The 27717-nt window shown below is 43.5% G+C and overlaps 1 protein-coding gene across 2 annotated transcripts in view; it reads left to right on the forward strand.

Moving 5' to 3' along the window:
• OLFM3 (olfactomedin 3) overlaps positions 1 to 27717 on the forward strand; it is a 142590-nt gene that overhangs the window by 91613 nt on the left and 23260 nt on the right. The window contains exons 1-2 of one of the 2 annotated variants that reach the window (XM_033151497.1): positions 5530 to 5818; positions 20192 to 20338. In XM_033151497.1, the coding sequence (XP_033007388.1) occupies positions 5648 to 5818; positions 20192 to 20338 (318 nt within the window). In that variant the 5' untranslated portion in view covers positions 5530 to 5647. Of the gene's footprint in view, positions 1 to 5529; positions 5819 to 20191; positions 20339 to 27717 lie in introns of those variants that run through there. The other variant, XM_033151498.1, reaches the window with a different exon arrangement.

A 27717-nucleotide genomic window follows, 5' to 3' on the forward strand; every position in this document is an offset into this window, starting at 1 on the left:
CTTGAGCACAGTGTCCACCTGCTGATGGGGCCTTTCCTCTAGTGGGCTTCCTGGAAGCAGTGCAGGAAGGAGCAGGCAGTAGCAGGTGGCTGGGTATCACCTTTTACTTTTCCCACAACGTCCAGGAATGATGCCTCTCCAGGGGCATTGTCTGATATCAGAATGGCAGCTAGACTCAGCCACCTTGAGGGGGGGGGAATCAAGGAGGAGCCAAAACAGGCATCAGTTTTGGCAACTGCATCAGCTGGCAACTGCCCAAAGATGGTAACTGCTGGTGCTGGTTGTGGTTTAGTGCAGTGTTTTTCAAACACTGTTCCGCGGCACACTTGTGTGCCGCGAGATGTTGCCTGGTGTGCCGTGGGAAAAATTGAAAACTTCGAAAGATTTAAAAAAAAAAATGTCAAGAGGACTTCCGGCGAGGCAAGATGGCAATCTGCACGAAGCCGCGGAGCTCCTGAAGGCGACCAGCGCCAACGGAGCCCCCCGACCAGCTTCTGCATCGCCGGAACTGCCACTGCCGCTGCTGCCGACGCACAACCACCGACTTCTGCCGCCGGAAGCCGCCAGGGCACCGGGCGAGTCGGCGAGACCGGGGACACCCAGCCGGACGGAGCCCAGGACTTTGAGGCCTAGCGGCCTGTGGGCGGCTCGGGGCAGCCCACCCCGCGGAGAACCGAAGCCCCAGGGACCAAGAAGAGGCCGAAAAGAGACGCCACACTCCCGCTCCTACCGCTGTTTCAGCTGGAGCCCCGACGACCAACGGCCCAGGAGCGGCCTAGAACAACCCACTCCGCGGAGCGGCGACGCTCCGAGGGCCAAACAGGGACGCCACGCTCACGCAGCTGCTGCAGCCGCCGTTGGACTCGGGGCCCCGAGGCCTGGCGGCCCGAAGCAGCCCGCCCCGCGGAGCGCCAACACTCCAGGGGCCGAGGAGAAACGACCCGCTACCGCCGCCGCCACCCTTCCTCCTCAGGAGAGAGGTTGGAGGGAGAAGACCTTCCCTATCCCCATCACCCCCGCAACAGAGAAAAGGAGCTTTGGGCCCCGAGGCCTAAAGGCCCGAGAAGACTTGCTTCGCGGAGCGCCGGTGCTCCGGAGGCCAAAGAGGGACTCCCCGATCCCACCGACGCTCCCACCGCCGCTGCAGCCACCCCGCCCCCCATCCAGGAGAGAGGAAAAAGGGAGAAGACGCTCCCTATCCCCATCGCCCCCAAAACGGGAAAGAAGAGGGACCCCTGGGAGGGAAGAAGTGCCAGCCCCCCCACTGCCATCGTCGCCATTGCCGTCGCATGGGGGGGGAGTGAGGTGGTGTGCCTTGTGATTTTTTTCATGAAACAAGTGTGCCTTTGCCCAAAAAAGGTTGAAAAACACTGGTTTAGTGGACCTAAAGAACTGTTTTCTCACACTTCTTCACCTGTTACATGATAAAATCCTACTCGACCCTTGGCAAGATGATACAGAAATCCAGCCTATCAAACCGTTCCATGCCCACCACAGTAAGTCCGAAGGCAAACTTCAGCAATGGAAATCAGAGGACAGATATGGGAAGAGCACCTTACTCCACACTTTAATTAGACATCCGCATCTGATGAGAGGTAAAAGTTCTCCTTATCCTTTGCAGGAGGGCTGAAGAAGACTCGTTTACACAAAGCACAGATGAGGCAGTGAAATTGCACCCGGAAATTGTAGCGTTTCAGGCAGCACTTGTGGGGCTCATGTGGCTGGTGCTCTCCTCCATGTTATAAATAAACTAAAATAAAATTCCTGCTGCACATACAAAAGTTACCTGTCAGTGAGAAGGCTAGGCTTGTAGATTTGGGGAGAAATTTTTAAACGTGGAAATGCAAAATCTGGGGTGGGGAACCTGTGGCCCGGCACCTGTTGTTGATCTCCAACTCCCATCATCCCTGACCCATGCTGGATGGGATGATGGGAGTTGTAGTACAGCAACATCAAGAGGGGCAACGATTCCCCATCCTTGTATTCAATAATATGATTTGCCCCACTTGCAGTCTGAAGTGGTGCAGTCCAGGAACAGTCTAGCTATGTCTCCTGCTGCTGCTTTGAATTAAACCAGGAATATATCTTAGAAAGAGGCACGTGCACCCTGTGATAAATTACTATTTGATAAATGGATATCTACATCCACCTATAATCAGTTGGAAGTGCACTATTTCCATATATTGACTACAGCAAATTTTGCTGTATGGAAGTGCCAGCTTTTCCAGTGCCATTCTTCATGTAGTGAGGTAGCTACGAGGCATATTCTAGTTCATGTATTTTATATTAACTGCTAGCTGGTGATTTTCCATGGAGCTGAGAGCTACAAATTTCAAATGGAACTTTGGTTTCCCTCATTTGCCTGTGGACTAAAACTTAGCCAGTTTTCAAGGGCATGCTTCACAGGAATTGCACACTTTCTGCAAAATAATATTCCGTCAAACTCAGTATTTCCAAGAAAGAATTCAATATTTAGAAGCGAGGGATCTCTTTTGTGTATATGTGGCCAAGCCTCCAAGTCCCTCATAAAATTATACAGCAGATCACACTGTGTTTTGAAATAGGCATTGATTGATTTTTCTGTGCATCTTGGCTAAATCAAAGAGATAGGCTGAAATAATTTGAAATGCATAAGGGGAAAGAGGAGCTTTGGTTTGCATTTGGAGCACAGATTCAGGGGGATGCGTAGGAGGGTTGTGCCAAAATAGTCTCTCATTTTTATATTCACTTTGAAAGTAGCATATTTGATGTGGCGCGTGCACACACACACACACACCATCTTACTTTGTCAACTCTTCCCATTTATTTAGCATTGTGTGATATCCAGTCTCCTACCTTCAGACCTCATTGCTCTCAGTAACAAATGTCCCACACATAACAAATGATGGAGGCTAGTCCATGAGGGCAAATGGGGCGCTTCCCTACCAACCTCAGCCTGTCTTCAGCCAACTCCTGCCTGCCCTCCCACAACCAACCAGGGGTTGTCTCTGCCTGTCATTGGCACTGGCTCAACATATTGTTGGTCTTCCTGCCTCCTTCCCTACCAGTTCCAGTGGGCTCTGTTTGCCAGCAAGAAAGATCTGCATGCATAAGCAGCTACGTGATGCTTGCAAACGGCCTTCCACACACACATTGGGTGCTTCAGATGTTCAGCACATGGACATCCCTGCCCAAGCCGTAATGTTCACCTGCGCCTTGGTGAACAAGTTGGATGGTGGCTGCAGCTAACTGGAGCCAGAAGCAAGGGTTTTTTTTGCATTTTATTTTTTACTTTCTCTAAAGTAAATAGAGCATATGGGAAAGTTACTTGAATTTCGTACAAAGTTACACAGAAGCAACTTACACCCAACCCCTTATTAAAATGGAACTCCTTGCCAATTAAGGGTTGTCTGAGACCCAAGCCTCAGGGGCCCATACATGCTACTGATTACTAAGGCATTTCATGTGGTGATAATATTCTGGGATAACAAAGAGACACAGAAGGTCATAGGCAGCTGCTTTATTTTTATTTGTTCATCACACCATTGCATGGTTCCCTGGGCAATGTCCAATTAATAGCTTAACACGCTTTATAAAAGGCAGAGATACAATAAAAAAATAACACTGTTGTTGTTCAGTCGTGTCCAACTCTTCGTCGCCCCATGGACCAAAACAGCACAGATAAACAAGCTAACTGCAACCACCCTCGAATTCATATGGTCACGTGGGCAGCTGAAATAATCTCATAAGAGCTGAAAACCTATGAGCAAAGTGTGGGAATGTTTAGGAGTGTGGATGAGTATATATTATTTATATATCTCAATCCCAGCTTGTGTGAGCAAGCTCCAAACTTAGCAGAGTTACATTCCCTTTTAAAACACAGCAGAAAACGGTTGCATAGGCTTACTAAAGCCTCTATAAGAAATATATATTCCTGGTATATTCCCCTTGTTCCCTCTTAAAAGCAAAGACACAATACAATACTGATTATTAGATATAAAAGAGTTTACTTACAGACACCCAAGAGTTACAGTAGTACAGGCTCAAAGAGGCAGATAAACTTAGATAAACATATTTACGTGTGGTGAAGCTGATTCCATAAGGAAAGAAGCTTCACTTCTGCTTCTCTCAGCTGCAGGCTGAGAGAGAGCATCCTGCTTGTTCAAAAGACGAGGCAAAATGGGAAGTCTTCTTTGGGATCTGGTTCCCAGGTAAGACCACACCTACTTCTGGTTCCTGTAACTCAGTCCAGGTAAACAGGAAGTTAAGCCTGGAGAACTGAGTTACCTTCATGTCCTCTCTAGCAGTGTTGGGTTTGGCTGCTCTGTGTTTACATCCCACACAAAGAGCAGCAAAGCCAGGATAAAAGCAGAGAGAAAGTACCAAGTCAAACCACTAGTCTTCCTTGCTTAGCTCTGTCAGCACTGAATGGCAGAAGTTCTCCAGGGTTTCAGACAGGAGGCTTACCTGGAGATGCATGGGGTTGAACCCAAGGCCTTCGGCATATGCTTTGCTACTGAGCTCGATGGAAGCTTCAGCTGTAGATATTTCAAAACCTTTACCTGCTGCTGATTATGGGGTTGGTGCTGCCAATGATGATGTGTTTTATTTGTACGTTGCCATTGGGATACACGATATTTTACAGACAAATGTAACTAAGTAGCTTCTCTGCCCCAGGGAGATAACAATCTAAACCATCTAAATAGCAATAGAAGAGGCAAGGAAAGAATATTGGGAAAGCAGTTATATATACCTAGACTTCATTGATATCTGTGAGGACTAAAGATACAAGTATTTATGACTGTCCTAGATAGCAATGAAGATACAACACTTATTCCGCCACATCACAAACAGAAGTTTTGGTAGCTGGTTTTACAGTAATCCCTTTGTACTCATTTGAAATTGTGTACCAACTTGCTCAGTGTCAACTGCCAACAAGTGTTGCAGGTGTGTGATTCATTGCACCCTAGGTGTACAGGTCCCCTCTTCTCCATCATGGGTTTGTATATGCACATTATGCATTTGTGCACATATGAAATCTGCCATCTACTGTATTCCTGTTTATTTGGAAATCAGACCCACAAAACCCAGCACCCTTAAATGATTACACACAGATCTGCAGGCAAGCATTCGGGACCACTTTTGACCATAAGTTCACAGTTTCTTCAGTGGTTATATGCCCACCCAAATAATTGTCTGTGAATCGGAAGAGGCTTTCTTGCATACCCATCAGCTAGCTGTATCGGGTTATTTTTCTGTTGCCTGTCCTGAGCGTGGCAGCTTTATTAGCCACCGTTAGTCATCTCCCACTGGTTGAGCTAACTAGATTTTAACAGATTCCTTAGAACCTTCCATTCTCATCCCCCACTCCCTCTCCCTTTCCTCCGCTCCACAGGGAAGCTGTAATAATTACAGGCATATAAAAAGGATTGTGTGTCTGTGGCTAGCCTGCTTTAGTGTGTGGTGATATAAGAAAGGAGACTAGGAGCTGCACTGGAGGGGGGAAGAGAGAGAGAGAGAGAGAGAGAGAGAGAGAGAGAGAGAGAGAGAGAGGCTGCTGCCTGGATGTGTGTTTTAGTGGATGATTAAATCTGGGGAGGCTGGTCCCCTTTCATGCTGAGGATGTTGTGAGCTGCAGGAACGCCTCTCCCTGCCAGCCTGCACTAGGATGATAATCAGTCACTATGAAAACTCATTAGCCTCCACAGCAATGAGTCCTCCACTGCTCAAGCTTGGTGCTGTCCTTAGTACCATGGCAATGATTTCTAACTGGATGTCCCAAACGCTCCCATCACTGGTAGGACTAAACACCACCAGGCTGTCCACTTCTAATACTCTAGTAAGTACTGTAACTGCAATCTCTTGAAAGGCTTCGTTTGGAGGAGGGCTAGGGAGGGGGAAGAGACATTCAGCAATTTATTTTCCTTTTTAAAAGAGACTGGGAAGTCCTTCTTCATAAAGTTTTTAATCTCCTTGTTAAATCTGTTGTAAGTAGGAAACCTCCCCAGGCTATTAATTGATGTATGTTTTCAGGTGGACTCTAGAACCTCAGAACAGTTGGAAAGGATCTTTGCAGGAGAAGATTTTGAAGTGGGCTTGTCGAATACTTGTCTAAAACCCTGGGTATTGTATGCAATATGCGAGACGTTGCTAGATGTTGAGTTTGGGGTTGTTTTCATATGCAGGATTATTATTATTCCAAAAATAATAATATTGTCGTGGTTATGTGTAGTAAAATAGATTAGACTGTCAGAGTTGTTTATTTTTGTGTTTACTTTATTGTAAAAACTATCATATGCAGCAGAGCAGAATAATTTCTCCCTCACACACACACACACACACCCTTCCTGCTTCTGCCAGGTTTCAATGCAGCATGTAAATATCACAAAATAATATTTTAAAAGTAGGAGTTTTACCGGTTGGCCAGAAAACAAAACACACACTTGCAAGCAATCCGGTGAGGAAAGAATGCCAATTGTTATTCCCCAGCTTACCAGCTATTGATGTTCTGCTACTTTTCCTTATGGATTTAATCTCCCGTTTATGACTACTTGCGGTTCATATATGATGCATGCCAGGAAATTTTGTTCCAGCATGAGAGCAGCCAGCTCAAAATTGCTTTTATCTGTCTCGTTCTGTGGTCTTAATATTGGCTTAATAGCTTGGTGGAAGGGGTGAACCCTGGGTTCTTTGCCATCTCATTTGATGAAAGAGGAGCTAATGAAAGTTTGAAGAGAAGGCACTTAAACTAAATACCTGTGAGGAATCATTCCTACATACCTGTGCTAACATCCAGTGTAATTGCAATCAAATATCAGGGCAAGAACAGCTTGGGGCTAAATTTCACTTAAAAACTAAAGATGTGATTAATTTACTGATCAATGTTGAATTTGCCAAAAGCCTATGAACAGAGGAAGATAATTATAGTAGTTAGCTTCCAGTGCTGTTCATTTGGACTCCTTGTTTTGCTATTTCTAAAGACCTTCTAATGTAGCCCTATTGATTTCAGGGAGACTGTGGGTAGAAGGGAGACAATTCTGATTATTTTCAAGAAATACAACTGAATTATCGTCCACCTTTGTACCTACTGGGGCTCTGGGAAGATGTGAGTTTATTTGAACTGTGCACCCAGTTTGACTTACTAAACTTGATGGATCAGCTCTTCCCCTAAGGTGAACTAGTGTATGTAGCTCTTTAGACCTCAAATGAGCTGTATCGAGTTAAGGATTGAGGCTATACATTGTGTGTGTGTGTGTGTGTGTGTGTGTGTGTGTGTCCTTATGTTTGACTGCAGTAAGATGGAAAAAAAACTTATTGGGTTTAGTTAAGGTTACAGCTAGAAGGAAGGGGACGAAGTGTCACTGTTTCTCTAAGTTATATGTTGAATGAATATAAAATTATTATTATTTGCAAATTTGGAAAACCTGTGTGGTGTAAAGGATACACTGGAAGACAGATGGTATCTGAGTTCAAATTCTTTCCTAGCCACAAAAGTAACTGGCTGGCCTTGAACCAATCTTAGCCCAACCAGCCTTGCAAGGTTGATGTGATATGCATTGTCCAAACAGGTTTGAGGATGGGTGAGTGTTAGATAGATTAATAGATCCAGATGATTTACCAGGGTCCCCCCCCCAAAAAAAAATGAAACTGGGAGACATATGAAGCCAGGAAGAGAGGGCTATCATGGGTAGAACCTACAATAAATTGGTTTTAATATATGATTTGACTTCATTTCAAAATTTAATTTTTTTGGAAATTTAATCTTGATCCAAGAGCAGGCCTTCAAGTATAACTGCCTTGTTGCCAGACCCTGAAAGCAGTGGTACCATCAGGAAAGGAGTTGGGGGCAGAAATTCAACAGAATGAGCACAGAGGGCCACATAGCAGAGCAGGTTGGCTTTTGAAGTAAGTCTAGTAAAACTCCTTCCTCTTTAAACAGAGAGTGACTGTGTGAGATCATGTAAAGTAAGCAAAGGGACCATTAAGTTCAGTCTAAAATGTCCTGCTGTGTACCACTGTGTGAGAGGACTCCTGTGGTGGATCTAAAAGACCGCAACAAATGTAGAGATAGAAGTCAGGACAACCTGATTAGAACCTGGGCCAATATAATTTAGAGTAGGCTGGTGAGTTTCCATTCCCCAGATAGAAACAAAGTTTGGATCCCACCCCTTAGTCACTCTTTTCTCACTCTCTTCTTTTTTCTTTCCTTCTTGCTTCAGTGGCTTGTATTTGATTGTGTGTGTGTAGGGTGTCCGGCACACAATATTTCCAGATATCACACATCCTGCGAATTCTTTGTACCGCTCTGTCCTAAACCTTCTGGCCCAAGAAATAATCTGTGCTCACAACTAGCATTTGTTCGGCACATTCCAACACACTTCACCTCCATCGTTTCAGCAATCCCTACAGAAGCATCCCCTAAAACAGTACAGTGGTACCTCTGGTTACTTACTTAATTCGTTCTGGAGGTCCGTTCTTAACCTGAAACTGTTCTTAACCTGAAGCACCACTTTAGCAAATGGGACCTGCCGCTGCGCCGCCAGAGCAATTTCTGTTCTTATCCTGAAGCAAAGTTCTTAACCTGAAGCGTTATTTCTGGGTTAGCGGAGTATGTAACCTGAAGCATATGTAACCCGAGGTACCACCGTAATGCAATCCTCACAGTTCAGGGGAATGATAAGGAAATAATAGCATGTCTGTCATACTGTGGACCAGTTAGCAATATGTTCTCTGTATGTAGAAGGCACTGGGTGGTGATTATGAATCCACCATAGATAAACTCAAAGTAAACTATCAAATGTGAAGCCGAGACTTGTCTTTTTATGAAGCTTGGTACCTTTTCAGATATTTTGCTGCACATACTGTATCGTAAAAGGAAGAGCAGTAAATCTACTTTCCTTTATTATTTCCTCAATTGGGCTGGAGAAATATTTCCTTTTTTCCTTTTTTCAGTTGCTGCTTCTATTGAATATGATGGAATTTGATGCCCCAACCCCGCCCCACCCCCCAAACTTGGCCAGTATACATTGAGTGGCCAGTCTTCCATTGAAACAAATGAGGCTGTTTCAATAGAAATTTTGCACTCCTTGTTGTCATCCCTCCTGCTTTCAATTCAGTGGAAACTGCAGGAATTTTTTTTCCACTTAGAGATCTGTACTCCAACAACTGCAACTAAAAACATGTTACCGTGTTATCATCAGACAATGAGAAACATAAACAGCTTGGCTGGAGTACAGCTATTCCACAACTGTGTATTTATATCTAGATACACACACACACACACACACACACCACAGGTACATTGACATCTATATTACGAACATGCAAACATATAGAATGTACTCACATATTCACTATTTGAATAGATCAATGTATAACCCTTCCCCATTGCATCTATGAATCATAACTTGTGAAATGCTCTCCCCAGGGAGGTTCACCTGGCGCCTTCATTATACACACACAGCTTTATTATGGTCCATAGGCCCATTACAAATCTGTAGGCACCAGGCAAAAATGTTCCTCTTTAACCAGGCCTTTGGTTGACTGACATTCAATGCCCTTTTAAAAAAAACGTTTTGCAGGGGGTTATTGGGTTGTTCTTGTTCTTATTTTGATTGTGTATTTTGTGTTTTTATATTGTGATTTTACCTTGCGAGTATAGGGCAGTATACAGATTTTAATTTAATAACCACGACTACAACTTGATATAATTAGCAGTGAGATTGCTTCACATGCATTCTGAATTGTACTTGTGTTTCATATAAATTCTCGGCTTCTTGGCCTTCTCACTTCCATTTCAGTGAGTTTTGATACTGTGGCAATGCGTTCTGCTTTATTGATCCATTGTACCAGCAACCCCAAGTGTCAGGATCCTCAAGGGGTTGCTCACAAGTAAAGACAAAGTCCGTCTTGTCTTTTAACCATTTTTATTGTGCAGGGCTATTTACAGTGCAGAGCTACTGAGAAACATGACTACCTAGTCACTAGACGAATCCGGAAGTGCCGTTCTACGGCTGCAACCCCAGCATAATAATTTCGGCATCCTGAAGTGCCACCTGCCCGATCTTTTGACCCCCCTCTGCGCAGTTCGGGCGACAGAAGTGGCAGCTCCCCTTCAGAGCGGGTCTGCCGGACGGTGCTGGGTCCTTGAGCAACATCCAGGAGCCCTCGCTCCACCTTGCTGCCTGAGGATAACTCCTCCTCCCCTGGGGAGGTGCTGGAAGACGTATCACTGGCTAGGAGTGGCTGGGGCTGTCTATACCCACCCAGACACTGTCTGGCAGTGGAGTGCAGCTCCCTGACACCAAAAATCCCTTCAAACAAAGTCAAAGTAACTTCATTCGCCCCCCATTCATCTCATGTTGCCCTCGTCTCAACTCTCTTCCCCTCCGTCTGCTAGTTTGTTTCCCTTGTCTCTCTTCCCCCACTTCCCTCTGAAGTTTATCTTTCATGCCACACTTCCCAGTCTTCCTTTAGTTCCTGGCAAAGCATCAAGGGCATGGGCAGCACTGCAGAAATAAACATAACAGTCATCACCATAATATCTACATATACATGGCAGTCTTTCTGTCTTCTTTCAGATCTTTCTTCGAAACCTGCCTGTTTTGTTGTAACCCTTTCATTGTATGTCAGCTCAAAAGGTAACGTCAAAGTTTGTCATATCTGGGACCTGCAGTTTCATAAATATCATCTCAAAAGAGAGGTGAGATTGCAAGCTCCAGATCCGGCTGAAATCTAAGCCTGAGAAGAATACCCTGCCTCTCTCCTACCAGCCTCACCTGATCTCCAAAACCTCCACCACCACCTTCCCCTGATAACCAAAACAATCTTCCCTCATCCTTACTTAAAGACATAGTGGTTGGCAGCAGCATAGCATCACATGAAGAGAGGGGGGAAAGGGAGACAAGTTCATCCATCCTTTCCCTGATGTCCCGGCTCTTGGTGTATCTTCCACAACTCCCACAACTACAGGTTGTTAATATCTTTAAGGGGAAGGAAGAAGTTGTTTGGAAGGTCTTAGCTGGCAGGGAGGGCCTTTCTGGAGATTTGAGAGGGCTGGCAAGAGGGAACGGTATTCTCCTTTTCGAAATGTTGGATTAGCTCAGGAAATAAGCCTAGTTCAGAAATAATTTGGCTCTGTTCCAAGGTAATCCAACATGAACTCACATAGGGAGGAATCTCACCCAGTTCTAACTCTACCAAGGCTATGTACACCTCCATTTATTCTATTTCATCTCTTCCTACCTTTAGCTGTCCTTCCTCTTCCTCTTTCCAGCTGCTAATTTTTAGAATGTAATCTATTTGGGGGCAGGGACCTACTTGTTCATAACTCTGTTTCCTTCCCTGTTTCATGCAGTGTGTCCAGCCCTAAATATTTGCAGACATCCTTTTTGCTTTGCACGAAGAGAGATTTCCTCCAGCTTCCTTGATTTTACTCAGACCAGCCAGCAGCAAACCTGCAGGAGACACACCGGTGGCTTTTGTTAGTTTTTGTTAGGTGTGGTGATGAGGGCAGCTATCTCAGTATTGTCTACCCTGACTGGCAGCAGTTCTGCAGGGTTTCAGGCAGTCCCACCTGGACATGCCAGGTATTGAACCTGAATATCTTCTGCATGCAAACAAGATGCTCTGCCAATGAGCCATGGCTCTTTGATGCAAAACAAGTGCATCAACACTTTTCAAAAATGAAAATCCAGCTTTACCCGTTTGTTGCTGTGCCATTTCTCCTAGGAACAACAGCCCTTCTAAAAATCACAAAAGATGCTGGAAATAATAAAGGAAAAACAGAAGGCACAAGAGCACTGTGGCCTAAATATAGCCTAATATCATCAATCATTTAAGCCTGGGTAGCCAATCACAATGCCCTTCCACTGTGCCTAAGGAATTTTCTTTGTGATAAATATGCATCAGATGAACAGGAAGTTATTTTAAAAAATGTCTTGTAGTGATTACTTTTAGAATAGGCATGCAACATGCTGAGGACTCTTCATGTCTCATACATATGCTTGATGTCCTTCGGGTTTAGGGAAGGTTTTGAGAATCCATCCCTCTTCTTGTCCTCTTTATTGTCTCCCTCACTGTCCAAATGTAGATTGTCATACCTTCAGGGGAAGGAACATTCCCATTCTGCTTGCGTTATCCTGTTCAGCATTATTATTATTATTATTATTATTATTATTATTATTATTATTATTATTATATCCCTTCTGACTGTTGCCCCAGCCACTCTGGGCAGCTTCCAACAAATTAACACACAGCAAGACATCAAAATATTGAAAACTTCCCTCTACAGCAAAATGGGTGGCATAAGTCAAATTCTATTTTAGTTTCCCTTCTGCCGGGCTTACACCAGCTCAGTTAGCAATAGCCTCATATCTGAATGGAGTTTGGATCTGGTGTACTTTATGCTATCTTATCTTAAGCCACTTTACATCACGCCGGCTTCCCAGAGTTTGGATTGCTCCATAAACTGGGAATAAGTCTCTCTGATCTCCGTGGAATTTACTTCTGAATAGACTTGTATAGGATTGTGATATGAATATTAGTTTTGGAGTGAATAAACATCATCACAGTATGTTCTTTGATTTGTAGGTGATATGTAGCCGTCCTGTCTCTTAGCCTCATCCATACGATAATGGCAATCACTGTTCCACCCAGTTTCCAAATGTGGAACTGAGGCCAAGAGATGCCCAACTGAGCAAGAATTTTTAACCATAGTTCCTGGGTCCAAAGCTGTTGCTTAGCAAGAATAAGTCTAGCTTAGACCTGTGAGAATGCTTTTCCCCTCATTGGTTTTTCAGTAACTTTACATCTGCAGTTTAGTTTGTTTTTGTTGTTGTCCAGTCATTCAGTCATGTCCAACTCTTCGTAACCCTATGGACAAGAGCACTCCAGGCACACCTATCTTTCACTGCCTCCCGCAGTTTGGCCAAACTCATGCTAGTCGCTTCGAGAACACTGTCCAACCATCTCATCCTCTGTCGTCCCCTTCTCCTTGTGCCCTCCATCTTTACCAACATCAGGTTTTTTTCTAAGAAGTCTTCTCTTCTCATGAGGTGGCCAAAGTACTGGAGCCTCAACTTCAGGATCTGTCCTTCTAGTGAGCACTCAGGGCTGATTTCTTTAAGGATGGATAAGTTTGATCTTTTTGTAACTCATCCTCAAACTGTTTGCTTATTCGTTCTGTACAGGAACCAGCACCACAGCTCCCTATTCCATGCCTCAGATGTGCCAATGCCACAGCAAGCTTGTGATCCATTACTGAGTCATTATTATAAAATATAAACTGCCTTAAGTGCTTTGGCAGCAAGGGGGGTAGATAAGTGTCATAAATAAATAAGCAACCCACATTTTAATAGCTCGGGGAACGGCGCAAACGTGAATGAGACATGGATACAACATGAGCATATGTTGGGATTGGTCACAAATTCGTGTTTATCACCTGATTGATCATCACTTGATTACTCAGCAGCAGAGCTGGGGAGGAGGCAGAGCCCAGTTGCAGAACACAAGCTCTGCCTGAAGAAGGCCCACATATCAATATCTGGCACCTCCAGTTAATTATTATTATTATTATACCCTGCCCATCTGGCTGGGTTTCCCCAGCCACTCTGGGTGGCTTGAGGCAGCTGAGTGGTACAGTCCCCCTTTCAGCTGCTGTTAGTCAGAGTACAGGGGTCTTGCAGCCGATTCCTTTCTCTCCGGTGATATTTCATACACGGCATGGCAGCAAACCCAGGGTTACCACCAAACATGCACTCAACAGGGACCTGCAGCCAAACAAGGCTCCCTGACTGACGCCCCTGCATGTTGCAAACATTTTTTTCAATTGCATTCACACATTACTTTTGTGGCTGTACACGTCAAACAACAATGTCTTCAGTGCACATTTTGAAAATGTCACACATGAGGTGGCCTTGATGGTGGGGTAGGGGCTCTGCTTACCTGCTTAACTGCTGTGTACGAGCACGCTTCCAAAACAGCACTTGCTCAGAAGTTGTTTTCTTGCCGTTGTGACTGTAAAGTACAGACAAGGTTCCTGGCAGAACCTCAGAAGCTAAAAGGGTGCTGAGCAGGAATCCCAGCTTGTAGTGGTCAGGGGTGGCAGCGTGCGTGTTCCTTCTCTCTGTGGCTAGCAGAACCATAATCAGTTCTGCAAAATAGTATTCATCACCACCATTATTTACACTACCACATCGGGACTTTGGGATGACTTAAATATAACACCACTGAAAACAAAATGGAAGCAGGCCCCGAATATTGTATCAGAGGCTTCCCATGGCACCATTTGGCTACTCTTACATATTTGTGTAACCTGCAGCATTTACAATTCCCACACATGAATACAGTCCACTGTACATTTACGGCGGCTTTCCACCTTCTTGAGAAAGTTCCTGCCTTTACTGCTTGCCTAGGACTCCCTTGCAGGAAGGAGGATCTGTGGGATTGTGAAGTATTTGATAGGCAGCAGCAGCCCAAGATGTTTTACTACCCTAGGCAAAGATGGTGCCTCTCTTCCATTCCGTGTGCAAAAGCCAACCATGCTGGCAGCCGAGTCTTTTCAAGGCTGTAAATGGGGAAGCATCTTCCCCTGCACCTGATGGCACCAGGCTAGCTTAGTGCGCGAGCTGCGTGGCTCACACACCTCTGTACTACAACCTGTGCTCTGCTGCTCTGTACACCTCTGCATCTTCCACCTGAGGCAGCTACCTCATCCTGCCTAATGATAGGGCCGGTTGCCCAGCCACCATAGATGACTACTGGGCTGCATGTGACTTGGTAGGTTGTACAGATCTGCAACAGTGTCTTCTTACTGCACAACATCAGCTTTAATAGATCAGGAGGTAACGGAATGGAGATGTCACTGCCCCACATTTTATTTATGTTACAAGCAGTTGTAGCTTTGATAAGCTGGGCTTATTCCAGCTTCCAATGCTTCCAGCTATTCAAAACCCATCAAAATTGGTCCCTTTGGCTCTGTTTTGTTTTGCTTTTATTGTTCTTGTTATACCACATGCCCTCCGCCATAACAATAATAAACACAATGGATAAAAGAGCATTGTGGACTTCATATAATTCAGCACTAAACCATTTTTCCAGAAAGCCCTAAGGCAAGTCTTTCCACGGACCTTTCCAAATAATAAATACACCTTTCTTATTCCTTTTTTTATGGAGGATCCAGACATCTTTGAGGCTGCACTTCTCTGTGGTGGGAGTGTTACACTTTCCCAGCCTTTGTGTTGCAGTATTTTGTTACTGGGAAACTGCAGCTTTTCTTGCTCCAGAAAATGCACTTTGAGCTAACGTGATTGTCGTGTGTGCTATGGTTTGAATCCCCCTTTGCAATGTGTATTTTTTTAAAAAAAAGATTGTGTGACAAAATAGATTGTATTTGTTACCTTTTGAATTATTTTTAGAAAATTATAAGTCAATCTTATTTTTTAATGTCTTAGGTAAAGCCCTGAAGCAAAATGTTGTTTCTGTTCAGGGTTCCAGGCACTTCAATCCAGTCTGCCTCAGAGGAGTTGGGTGGGGTAGATATGTTAGTACTCAGTCATAACTACTACAGATTTAATAAGGCAGCATTATCCATTCTGACCTGTGTTTGTCATAATTAGCACCGTTTCCACTCCACTGCAGTTTGGTTTCTACCAAACACTATGTTATAGGTCTCAATGTCTGCTATTCAATGTAAGGTACATAACTATTTACATGACTTATGTGACTTACATTCATTTCAATGTAAAAGAAGTGTCAGAACACTGTAAAAAAAAGTTACCAATTATGTACTATTTGCAGACTTGAAACAACAGTATGAATGAATACCCACTGTATTCACTTGACTGATTTCTGTTCCTGACTATTACTGTAAGTAGCAGCCGTTTCTGCTTCCTTTTCCATTTTTGGCAGAATTTTCCGACATCTGTAATAACTAAATTTAAATCTTTGATTTCTCCATTGATTTAATCTTTGGCAGGTCTCACTTCCCTTCCCTGGGGACCTATAAAAATAGCTTTACATTGTGACCAGAAAATGACCAATTCAGACAATGAGATTGTTCTCTCCACCTTTAAATATCTATGTCTCTTCTTCTGTCTTCCTTTTCTAAGCAGCCCATTCCATTTCCCTTCCACCTAGTTTTCTGTTTTTCCTCTCTCAGCAGTATGGCAGAATTACATGGACAGTGAGGGTGCTCAGTCCTCATGGGGCTGTTTTGGGGGATCCCCTATTCCCAGGGTTTTTGTGTGTTTTTTTCTTAAAAAGAAAAAAGTACTTCTGCAAACAAGGTTAACCCAAGTCTGCTGATACCTCCCTTCTGTGTATGGCTCTTGTCATTTTGGCTACATAAGCAATAGCTTAAGGACGGAATGACAATAAATGAAAATTATGCTGTGTATAAGCTGTTCTTTCAATCGGAAGTTCGGCAGTTTGAATCTGCGCAACATAGTGAACTCTGGTTGCTCAGTTCCAGCTCCTGCCAACCTAGAAGTTCAAAAGCATGCCAGTGTGAGTTGATAAATAGGTACCGCTGTGGCAGGAAGGTAAACAGCATTTCCAAGTGCTCTGGTTTCCGTTGCACTAGAAGTGGTTTAGTCATGCTGGCCACATGACTCGAAAAGCTGTCTGTAGACAAACCCCAGCTCCCTCGGCCTGAAAGTGAGATGAGCACTGCACCCCATAGTCACCTTTGACTTGACTTAACCGTCCAGGGGTCCTTTACCTTTTACCTTTACCTTTACCTTACTTTCAGTTATTCTAATGTTTTAAGTTAGTAGTGTGGATGGTTACTTCAGCGGGCCTATAATTATGTGTATGTAAGGATTGTTCTGAAAGGATGCTGATATATTCATTTTATTAATTTCCCAGCTTTCTTCCAATGAGTCCATAGTTCTACACCCCCTTCCACTTTTAGGTCACACAGTGGGCTTCATGGCTGAATGGGAAGAGCACTCTGTGCAGGTCTGTGCTGTGGAAGCACCAGTTCATTCATTCATTCATTGCATTTATATATTGCCTTTCTGCCAAGGCAGTTTAGAATTTTAAAGAACTTGGACAAATGCTTTAACTTGTAAAGCTGGCCAGGTGGGGAGGGTACAGTCAATCTGGATAAAGTCCTGATGTCTTCAGCTGCCTTCCTCACTCTCTTCATCCTCCTCACAGGGCAGATGGTGTTGGTTGGCCCTCAAATATATTTGTTGTCAGTTTGACCATTCTCCTTAATATGTACCTGGTACAATGTACAGTAAATGCTGAAGTGTGTGTGTGTGTGTGTGTGTGTGTGTAGTTTAGTAGGCCCATCCCCATATACATGAAAGACTCAGTCAGGGAATGGGTGGACTAACATGGCACATTGCAAGCTGTTGTGTTTGTGTTCAGGAGGGAGCAATTCATAACCAGGACTTCAAAATCCTTCCTTTATTGTAACTGAAGGAAAAGTTCCACCTGAAAGCTACAAGCAGAAGAGAAGTACAGGAACCCAGTTAGGAGATATATGTATATGTATATGTATATGTATAGGCACTAACTTAACCCATTGGTTCATACACACCTGTTCTTGAAGTAGGCACAGGTCCCTAATTTGTGGAATTCATTCTCCTCAGAGATGTATATGGCACTTTCATTAGATGTATGCTGAGGATGCACCTTTTAACATTGGCTGTTGACACCTGGGATACTGTATGTATTTTAGGAGCAACCCTACTTCCTGGGTTGTAATTGTCAGTATGTATATTCTCCATTTGTGTCATATGTCCAGTACCCATGGATGTCCACAAAGCACTGAATGCCTGAATAGGGCTTGAAAGTGTTGCCTGCTCCCCTTACTGCCCTCCACCTATAAAGTAAGGACAGAGTACATCCTTAGAGGACCTACTGGCTTTGCATATGGGTAGGAATTGGGTGGTAAACCCCAACGGTGGTGTAATGGGCTGTGGCATTTCAGACTGGAGGTAAAGGATGCCAGTTTTGCATGTGCCCTCATGTAAAAACTCCCTACAAGTAGATAACTAGCACATCAGGAAGGAGGAGCTTGCCTCTCCCTCCAACTACTGTGCTAGTTTTCTGTTTGCAGTGAGAGAGCTTGGTTTTAATTGTAGAGGAACATTAAAAGATGTTGTTATCACCACAGTCCAGAGTCGTTCTATCTGTTCCACTGCCACTAGGATTCTACCCTCACTTTCTGCTTCCTCTGCATATCCTGTCTAGGTGAGACATTTTAATTTGACACTGACTGTTTTTTTAAACCAGCGTGCTTCCCAGATCTATTTTCAGCTCTGCTAATGACTAGTCTGCTTTGCAATATCTACTCTCTACCTCACAAAGTCCTCTGAGGCTTGAAAGGTTTTGGAGGTAGAAAAAATGCCTTGCAGTCTTGTTTCTTCATATTTCTGCGAGGATTTTTAAAAAACTATTAACTCTCCTGCATCTTGTTCAAAGCCTTTGCTGCCTTGTGTCTGGGGAGGGCTGTGTGAGATTAACCCTAGAGAAAAGCCAAGCAGTGTGGAATTCAATAATTGTAGACATGTAAACCTTTCTTCTTCGTTTTTTAAAACAAAAGATGTCAATGCTATCTTTTCCCTAAAACAATTAAAACAATAACTGCACAACTTCTAGCCCAATGCATGCTTTCTCTATTGTGTCTTGGGTGTGTTGAATGGTTTTGTCTAATGCTTTTATTAGGCGATTTGTTTTGGGTCTGTGTTGTGCTGTCACTTTTGTGTGTGTGGGCAGTTGGTTGTTGTGAAGGCTACAACTTAGTCTGCATTTCTTGTACTGTATATCCGGGAGGGATGCCAAAGTTACCAGAGTACAATTATCCATCAGTAGTTAACGTGGTAACATCACAGAAGAAGACACTTATGAGGTTGCGCTTCCTCTTCTGCAGTTAGAAAAACATCACACCTTGCATCCTGTGTGTGCATGAGTGTCAATCATAGGTCAAAGTCAGGATCAGCTTTGCATGACATTTTATTTTATTTTATTCTTTATTTATTGTCAGCTTTGCACTCCGCCTTTCAAGCTCCTTTGGCCAAGTTGAAGTTAAGTGCTGATGGATCGGGACCTCTGCCCTTTTTGAAAAGAAATTAAAAAGGCACAAAGGGTGAATTGTTTCATTTTGTTTTTATAGCTGCTGGGGTGGAGGTATTTTAGAGATTTCCGTTCCATATGAAAGCTTCATAGCTCTGCTCTTCTAGGTCATGTATGGCCATCTGGCTCCTCTGACGGAAGTAAGGAGACACCACAGTTTGGTGGGATAATAAATGCTTTGCAAACACAAGGTCCCAGCTTCAGCCCTGCCAACCACAGCACTAATGAGGCACAAGAAGCACATTTGGCGCCTCTTTGCCATGCCTATGACATCAGAACATCCTCTTGCTGTCTTCAGCTGAATGTAGCAAAGTACCCACTAAGTCATGGCTGTCCAACAGGTTGATCGCAATCTACCGGTCAATTTGCGGGCTGCCCCTGGTCGATTGCATGATCCTAAGAGATCACCCCCCAAAAAAAGTTCATCAACTTTGGGTCTTCCTCCCCCCAAAATACTCAACAACCTTGGTCAATCCAATGGGTAGATCACTACCAGGTTGTTGTTTTTTATAGTGGGAGTAGATTTCAGTCTCTTGGGAGTTGGACATGCCTCCACTAAGTAAATGCAGCTGAACAGGCAGTCATAGACAGGGCACAGCCAATGGGTGTACTAGCATAAGCCTGGGGCGCCATCAGTTCCCTCCATACAAATTCACCGACCACATGGAAGGATTGACCTGAAAAGGGACATAGAGATGGCGCCAAATGCAAATTGTAATATATCATCAGCATACATCTTTCCTAGAGTAAATTGCCATTTCTGGAAAAGATGAGATTAGGCTATACTTTGCTGTACTTTTTTCAATGCTTGCTAAAAAAAAACCTTTTTGTTCAAGCATGCCTACCCTGGTATGGTAAAGCTGGCGTGTATTTTGATATACCTTATAATGTATATATTTTAAACTGCTGGCTTTGCTTTTTTGAAATTTTTAGGTCAACCTGTTTTTAAACTGCTGGTTTTTGTCTATAAATTTATGCAAATCACTTAAGAGAGTTTATGCAATGGAACACTGTACAGATTCAATTTATTTAATAAATAAATCGTCATCTGCAAATGAAACCCCATTTCTCTTTCTCTCCGTTCTGTGCTTGTATATTATAGTATCCCACTATTTCTTGTTCACAGACTCAAATCAGCCCCAAAGAAGGCTGGCAAGTCTATAGTTCCGCCCAAGACCCAGATGGAAGATGTATTTGCACTGTGGTTGCTCCAGAACAAAACCTGTGCTCCAGAGATGCCAAAAGCAAGCAGCTTAGACAACTACTGGAAAAGGTGAGTACGGTCACCAGATAACCTTCATTTTGCCTATTAAGATGCTCATGGAAATATGTCCTTTCACTCTCTTTTAAATAATACTTTTATTTTCCATTTTAAAAGTTATTGACATCCACTTTCTCTTCTTGATGTTAAACAACACAGGGCAATGAGCACCTGACACAGAGGGTGACAATATGTAGCAAACATACTACAGACAAAGTCTGCCCATAATTTCTGCAAAAGCAGCATTTGTGTTTCCCCACGAATTGCAATTAGTGGTGCTGACAGTCTCCCAAATAAGTGTTTTGTGAAAAAGAGCTTCTGTGGGCAACAAAAAAAAGAACTTTTTAATAATCGCTATCATCTCTTTTGTAGATTTGCAATTTATATTGTAATTTTGTGTGCCATGCTGAAAACAGAAATTGTTGCGCTAGATAATAAAGAGTTCTAAAGATAATGAGGCATTAGTGGCCGGTTTTTCCAATTTTAGCTTTTAATAATCTAAAGAGAAATGGTGATACTCAGTGCTACATAATTGCCACAGCCAACTTAGTCATTCCCAAACTGAGTGCCATGAAAGAACTGCTGTGAGAAATGAATTTATATTGAAGCACCTATTCTGTGCCCCAGCTCAACCTCCATAGTGACATCTTGCCTGCCATATCTTTGAGACTGATTCACTAGACCTTGCATGCTTCCAGTCAACCACATCTCTGCCTATGGTGGTGTTTGGGGTCATTCAATGCTTACTGATGTGGAAAGAACTCAAATCCCGGACACTACTGTTGTTTGGCTCAGATGCCTGTCTTATTACTGATGACAGGGAGCTGTCCAGCAAATCTAAAGGATGCCTAATTGCTGAGCAGAAGTAGATGTTGCACCTGTGACTGCTAAGCACAAATTGTGCCGTTTTATGACTCACTCTGCTGCCTATTCCCCCCCCCCTTTTTTTTGAGTGTTAACCTTGCTCTGGAGCATGTGGCTTTGTCTTCCTCCCTCCAAACAGTCTCAGGACTATGACGCTTCCTGCTGCTACATGGTCATTATCCCTTTGGCTCTGGGCTTCCACACAGAGTAATTTTTTAGGGGAGATATTAGAGGGTCTGGAGGTGGTGCTGAGGACCAATCAAGGGTACACTGCCCCCCAGATTGGCAATCGACACAAGATAATATCACCAAGCCAACTATCTGTAAACAAAAAATAAACGTCCATCAAAATGGCAGTTTATTTCCCAAATAGTTTTTATCTTTATTGTTGTTTAGTCATTTTGCAATTTTCAGCCCTGCACTCGCATGAGTAGGGCTCAACATGTGTGAAGCTTTCAGAGTCCTCATCAGACAGAGATGAGAATAGAGGTGTGCAACACCAGTCCCTATTATTGGCAAGCAGTATGAATCTCATGGGTTGGCTGGTTGACATTATAAATGGTAGGGCAGTGGTTGTTGTTTAGTCATTTAGTCGTATCCGACTCTTCGTGACCCCATGTACCAGAGCATGCCAGGCACTCCTGTCTTCCACTGCCTCCCACAGTTTGGTCAAACTCATGTTGGTAGCTTCTGTAACACTGTCCAACCATCTCTTCCTCTACTGTCTCCTTCTCCTTGAGCCATCAATCTTTCCTAACATCAGGGTCTTTTCCAGGGAGCCTTCTCTTCTCATGAGGTGGCCAAAGTATTGAGTCTCAGTTTCAGGATCTGTCCTTCCAGTGATCACTCAGGGCTGATTTCCTTAAGAATGGATAGGTTTGATCTTCTTGCAGTCCATGGGACTCTCAAGAGTCTCCTCCAGCACCATGATTCAAAAGCATCAATAATCGTTGGCGATCAACTTTCTTTATGGTCCAGCTCTCACTTCTATACAGTGATCCATGAAGGAGTGTTTTTATTTTAAACAATAGCAAACACAGTAAATAAAGAGTTCATCCATTTTTATGGAAGTTTATTGTTTGTTTACAGATAGTTTCCTTGGTGATAGTATCTTGTGTTGATTGCAGTGGTCATTGTATCACCACTCTGTTCATTGTTTTATTGTTATACCCCAGACTGGCAGCCAACTCTGATGGGCCATCATTTCCTGGACTATTTTTTAAATTAAATTAGTTTTTATTTTAAAATTTCCTGGGCTTGTGGTCTCAGACTCAGTTGTCTATGACCAATGGCCCTGGGGGGAGAGTCAGTGATACAGTGATACAGTCAGTGGTCTCTCATTCTGAGTTAGTCCTCACAGAATGAAATGCTGGGGCATGGCAGAGAGAAAAATAACCTGTAGAGGAGGCTACATATTGTATCTCTCCATGAGCCACTGCTTCCAGGCAGCAAGAGCTTCCCACACCATTGCAGGCAGGTATTTTTGATGTTTCGTCAACACTGTACTTCTGTTATTATAATACTTGCTGATAAATAATAAGCTCCTTGATGTCCTTCTTGTTGTGCTGACTGACATGGTTCCTGACAGACTTACACATAAGTGCTCAGTAGCAAGTCCCAGAGTTTTCAATGGGACTTACTTCCAGGTAAGTGAACATACAGCTGCAGTCTGAATTGTCCACAATTTGCCACGTGAAAAGGTAGCAACCCTATGACCTTTCTGTAATACCTTTTTACAAGTCTAAAGTCCTTGTTTTGGTGGCTAGTGTCTACACTCAGGAAATGAGAAACCCTCTTCAGTTCAGCTTAAAGAAACACTCTAGAAATAGGCTACACTTAACGTGGTAGGAGACCCAGAACTTACAGGGTTAAAGCTCATGGGAAGTGACGTCCTAGTCACTGGGGTGTGCCCACATACGGGTTTTTTCCTTTGTGTTGTACATGACTGTTCAGTTTTGTTTTTACTGGGCAGAGGGAAGCATGTGCACCATCTCTCCCGGTCCGTTGTTTTCTTTGCTGCTGTAAATAAAGCTTCTGTAGTTAGTAGTTCTGTAGTTGGTGATTTATTGCAAAATAAATAAATTTGCAATCTTCAATTCAGCTTAAAGAAAAGCTCTTGAAATAGGCTGCACTTAACGTGGTAGGCTATCCTTCTTGAAGATCTGGAATCTGATATTGAACTGTTTCTGCAGGTTTTTTAAGGTTTCTCTTCCATACACCAAATTAATAAGATTATGGGTAGGAGTGGCAGTAAATTAATGCAGAAAAAGGGGGTGGCCCACTACCAACGAACAAACCATCAAATGAATGAATGAATGAATGCAGTGTTTGTTTTCATGTGATACATCAAAGCATGTAATCCTTCTCTTCACAGTAGAGTTTCTCCACAAAGAAACCCATAACTGGCTCCAGAGATAAGGTGTGATTCAAGGCTAGTCATCAATTGTGCAGGAATCAAGTGCAGAAAAGTAGGCAAGCGATCCATATGTGTGGACCAGTTCTAAGAAATCACAACATGAGGGCAAACCAGGATAAAGGCAATATTCCACATCAATAGGCACACATAGCCACAAGGCTTTTAAAAACAGCTGAGTTGTCGTGCTGCTGTTCCTCGAAGCTTCAGATTTTACATCGCTCAGGCATTGTGAAATAAAAGCAAACTTGTCTTCCAGATTAAAAGAATTTATGAGCATGGTGGTGGAGGGTGAGGTTATAGACTTCAGTTTTAAAATAATAAGGGAATATTTGGGTAGCTGCTCCCGTTCCGGGTTTGTTTGTTAACAGACAAAGGGACCATGCCATTTACACTCTTGCACTAAAATGCTCTCAAGGCTTTCCAGCAATTTCACAGCGCTGATGTTTTCCATAACCGTAGCTATAAACCGCATCCTTGTTAGACAACCTATTGAAGTAAAGTTGGTCACTTCCAGAATAACAAAAGCATAATATGGTTTCTGAATCTACCTCACCCAGTATTTCCTGTTGGTACAGCAGCCAGTCATACATCTCTAGGCTGCTTCTCTGGAAAAGCAGAAAGGCAACAGTGCTTCACCGTTATTTGTCTCCCAGAAACTAGTTCTCAGAGCTGTTCAGCCTCTGGCCATGTAGTTTTTCTTGGCTCTGCCCTCCAGTTCAATCAGCCTTTTCTTGGTGAATGACTTCATCTTTGTGAAATCGGAAAGACACTGCAATTTGTATTTGGAGCCCAAAGAGCCCGTGCCTCCACCCCCTGTATTAAGAACTCAACAAGAAGATCCATCTTTTTGTGTAATCGTCAATTCTATTTATGTTACATATAAGGTAGCTAAATTCCTTGTCTCTTTAATACAAATGTGGAAGCAGATGGCAAAGTGAGAACTTATTTTTTTGGTTCTTCGGTAAATTCATCCATATCTTTTTAATGAATATTATTCGAGTGTAACAAATTATATTGGTCTGTGACTGTAATCAACACATTACGTTTTTAAAGGATTAACTGCCCATTAGTTAAAACCTGACCTTTTCTCCACGGATTTGTACAGTCCAGACATTAAATCAAATTCTAGTGTGTTTTGTGATTTTTACCATAAGCCCCACCCTTGCCACAGGTCTTGCTTAGAAAACCCAAAATATTCTGCACAAACTCACACTGCTCCTTTATTTTTATGAACGTGTACAGCAGTGGCAAAGAAAAACCCCAACCCTCCCCTTTTCAACAATATATTTTGGCACTCCTCACAAAAAAACAACAACCACATGCTCGCTTGCTCTTGCTCTTCATTGGCTTTACTTGCTCTCAGTGACAACATCATGTAGGCAAATCTGATAATTGTCTTGTGACATTATCCTATTCACTGTGTGATCCCAGATTGTGAGGAATCAGTCGTGTGACTAATCTAGGAAGCAGGCAGAAGGAACGGCCTGGGAAACAAAATGGCACCAAAGTAGTGGCAGGAATGATGGGGAAACAGTGGGTTGTATTTGTGATGGGTCTGGAAGCTCTCTGCAAGAAATGCCTCTGCTCACTCCAAGATGCATTTACAGTTTTTATTATATACATATATACAAGATACAGCTCATCGTTCACGCGTCTGAATCCTCGCTCGCAGATCCCGGAAGTGGGGATTTGCGACTCCGCCTCTAACAGAGGAGCTTGGGAATTCCCAACCTCCTCTTCTGATCCCAGCGCTTTAACCCCCTCCTCTCCTGTGCAGAAAGGATTGTTGTTGCCTCTCCGTCAGTCCCTGAACTGGTATAACGGTGCCGTGGCTCTCTGCTAGCATCTGATACCTCCCTCGGCTCCATGGTGTTCTCTGGCAGTCCCATGACAGTATTCAACTAAATTTTACTCAGAATGGGCCTATTGGAATTAATGCTCCTTAAACTCAGTGGGGTCTACACTGAATAATGACTGCTACTCAGTTTTTCTGAACAATATTCAAAAGAAAAAAAAACTATTCACACAATCAATATTTCTGGAACTATTTCTTCCCCATAGTATTTTCAGCCACAAAATCAAATCTGAATGATATTCAGTACAGCCCTAATAAAATTATTTTAATTTAATCACATTGAGTATGCAAGGAAATTCCCTTTTATGTCGCATTGAATCTTCTTACAGATTCAGATTAACAACAACTCTAGCAAAACAAACAGCCCTAGTTTTGTCACAGTTCTAAGGAGTGTTTTATTTGCTTGACTTGCATAGCGACAAGGATAATAAAAGTTGTGGATCTGCTATTATCAGTGGCAGTTTCTCAAAAAGCGTTAAGAGCTAGATAAGTAACAAATCTGCATTTTGATGAAATACCAGCTTTGCAGTCTTTTTAAACTAGGAGCAGAGTTACAGAAGATTAAGTGATCACAAATCCATAGCATTGTTTTCTCTGCATCTGTGGGAACTTCTGACCCAACCTATCCCTTAGGGCTAAGTTGGTTTACAAATTTAAAAGTTTAAAGTACGCCTCACTGCATCAGGCCAGAGGTCCACCTACTCTAGGGTGGTCATTTAAGCAATGCTGAAAATGAGGAAATGCATTACCAAAGAAGAAGGCACCCACCTGCATACAATTTGCACGTGGATTCATTGCTATAACTGAAACAGAAATAAAATACACCTTACCCCAATGGAGAAGACTGTGACTGGGTGACCTGTGTGCCTGCTCAGTCCTGCTGTCCTATGGGGCATGGGTGGCGCTGTGGTCTAAACCACTGAGCCTCTTGGGCTTGCTGATCAGAAGGTCGGTGGTTCAAATCCCCGTAACGGGGTGAGTACCTGTCACTCTGGTCCCAGCTCCTGCCAACCTCACAGATAGAAAGCACACCGGTGCAAGTAGATAAATAGGTACGACTGCAGCGGGAACATAAACGGTGTTTCGGTGCGCTCCGGTTTCTGCCACAGAGTTCCGTTGCACCAGAAGTGGTTAAGTCATGCTGGCCACATGACTCAGAAAGCTGTCTGTGAGCAAACACCAGCTCCCTCTGCCTGAAAGCGGGATGAGCACCACAACCCCATAGTCGCCTTTGACTGGACTTAACCATCCAGGGGTCCTTTTGTGGGATGTAATACACTGGGAGCAGTCAAGTACAACATTACCTGTTTTGCTAGAATGGTCATGCAGAGGATCTTCGTCCAGCCAGTCAAAACTTCCTGTTCCTCCTGACCTGGAGCATCCTTCCTTGCATGTGACTAGTAGGTGGGCGTGACCTTTCCAGACCTGGTAAAAGGCCAAGTCACGCAGCTACCTCCCTCTCTTCGATCTTCTTTTTTGGTTTGCCAACTTCCTGACTTTCCGGGACTGTACTGCTGCCAGCCAGCAGTCCTCCAGGCTATCTCCCATATGGGGTAAACCTGTTTGTACATGTTGGTAACTTTAAGCCTAAAGCTTGCCTTCAGGGATCACACTGTGCTCTTCCTGATCGTGAGTAAAACTACTTTTTTGTTCCTTATGAATAAGACTGTTGTGTCTTTATTCTTTTAGGAGGGATCAAAGGGGTCTTACCAGGAATAATAGTACATGCAGTGGTACCTCTAGTTACGAACTTAATTTGTTCCGGAGGTCCGTTCTTAACCTGAAGCTGTTCTTAACTAGAGGCATGCTTTCGCTAATGGGGCCTCTTGCTGCCACTGTGCCGCCAGCACACGATTTCCGTTCTCATCCTGGGGCAAAGTTCTCAAATCGAGGTAACTCTTCTAGGTTAGCAGAGCTTGTAACCTGAGGCGTTTGTAACCTGAGGCCAGATTCAATTGTTTGTGGTCTTAAGAGGCTCACACGAGTCTGCAACCGGTTTTCTCCTGCGTAGAGGGGAATGCACTTTGCTAAGTGAAGAAACTTCCTTGCACAAGTTAGGAAGGATATTAATAATCAATATATCCTCTCCTGCCACCCTCAACATTCCCACACCTTGACCTTTTTTTTACCTTTACCTGCTGTCCAGCTTCTAATTGCTGGTGGCCATCTGCATCTTGTTCTAGCACTGAAAGATGCCCCTGAAAGCTCACAAGCAGACTATGAAAGTATTCCAAGGTATAATGCATTTCAATATGG

This window comes from Lacerta agilis, chromosome 6, assembly GCF_009819535.1.
Source record: "Lacerta agilis isolate rLacAgi1 chromosome 6, rLacAgi1.pri, whole genome shotgun sequence".
NCBI classification, from domain to species: Eukaryota; Metazoa; Chordata; class Lepidosauria; order Squamata; family Lacertidae; genus Lacerta; species Lacerta agilis.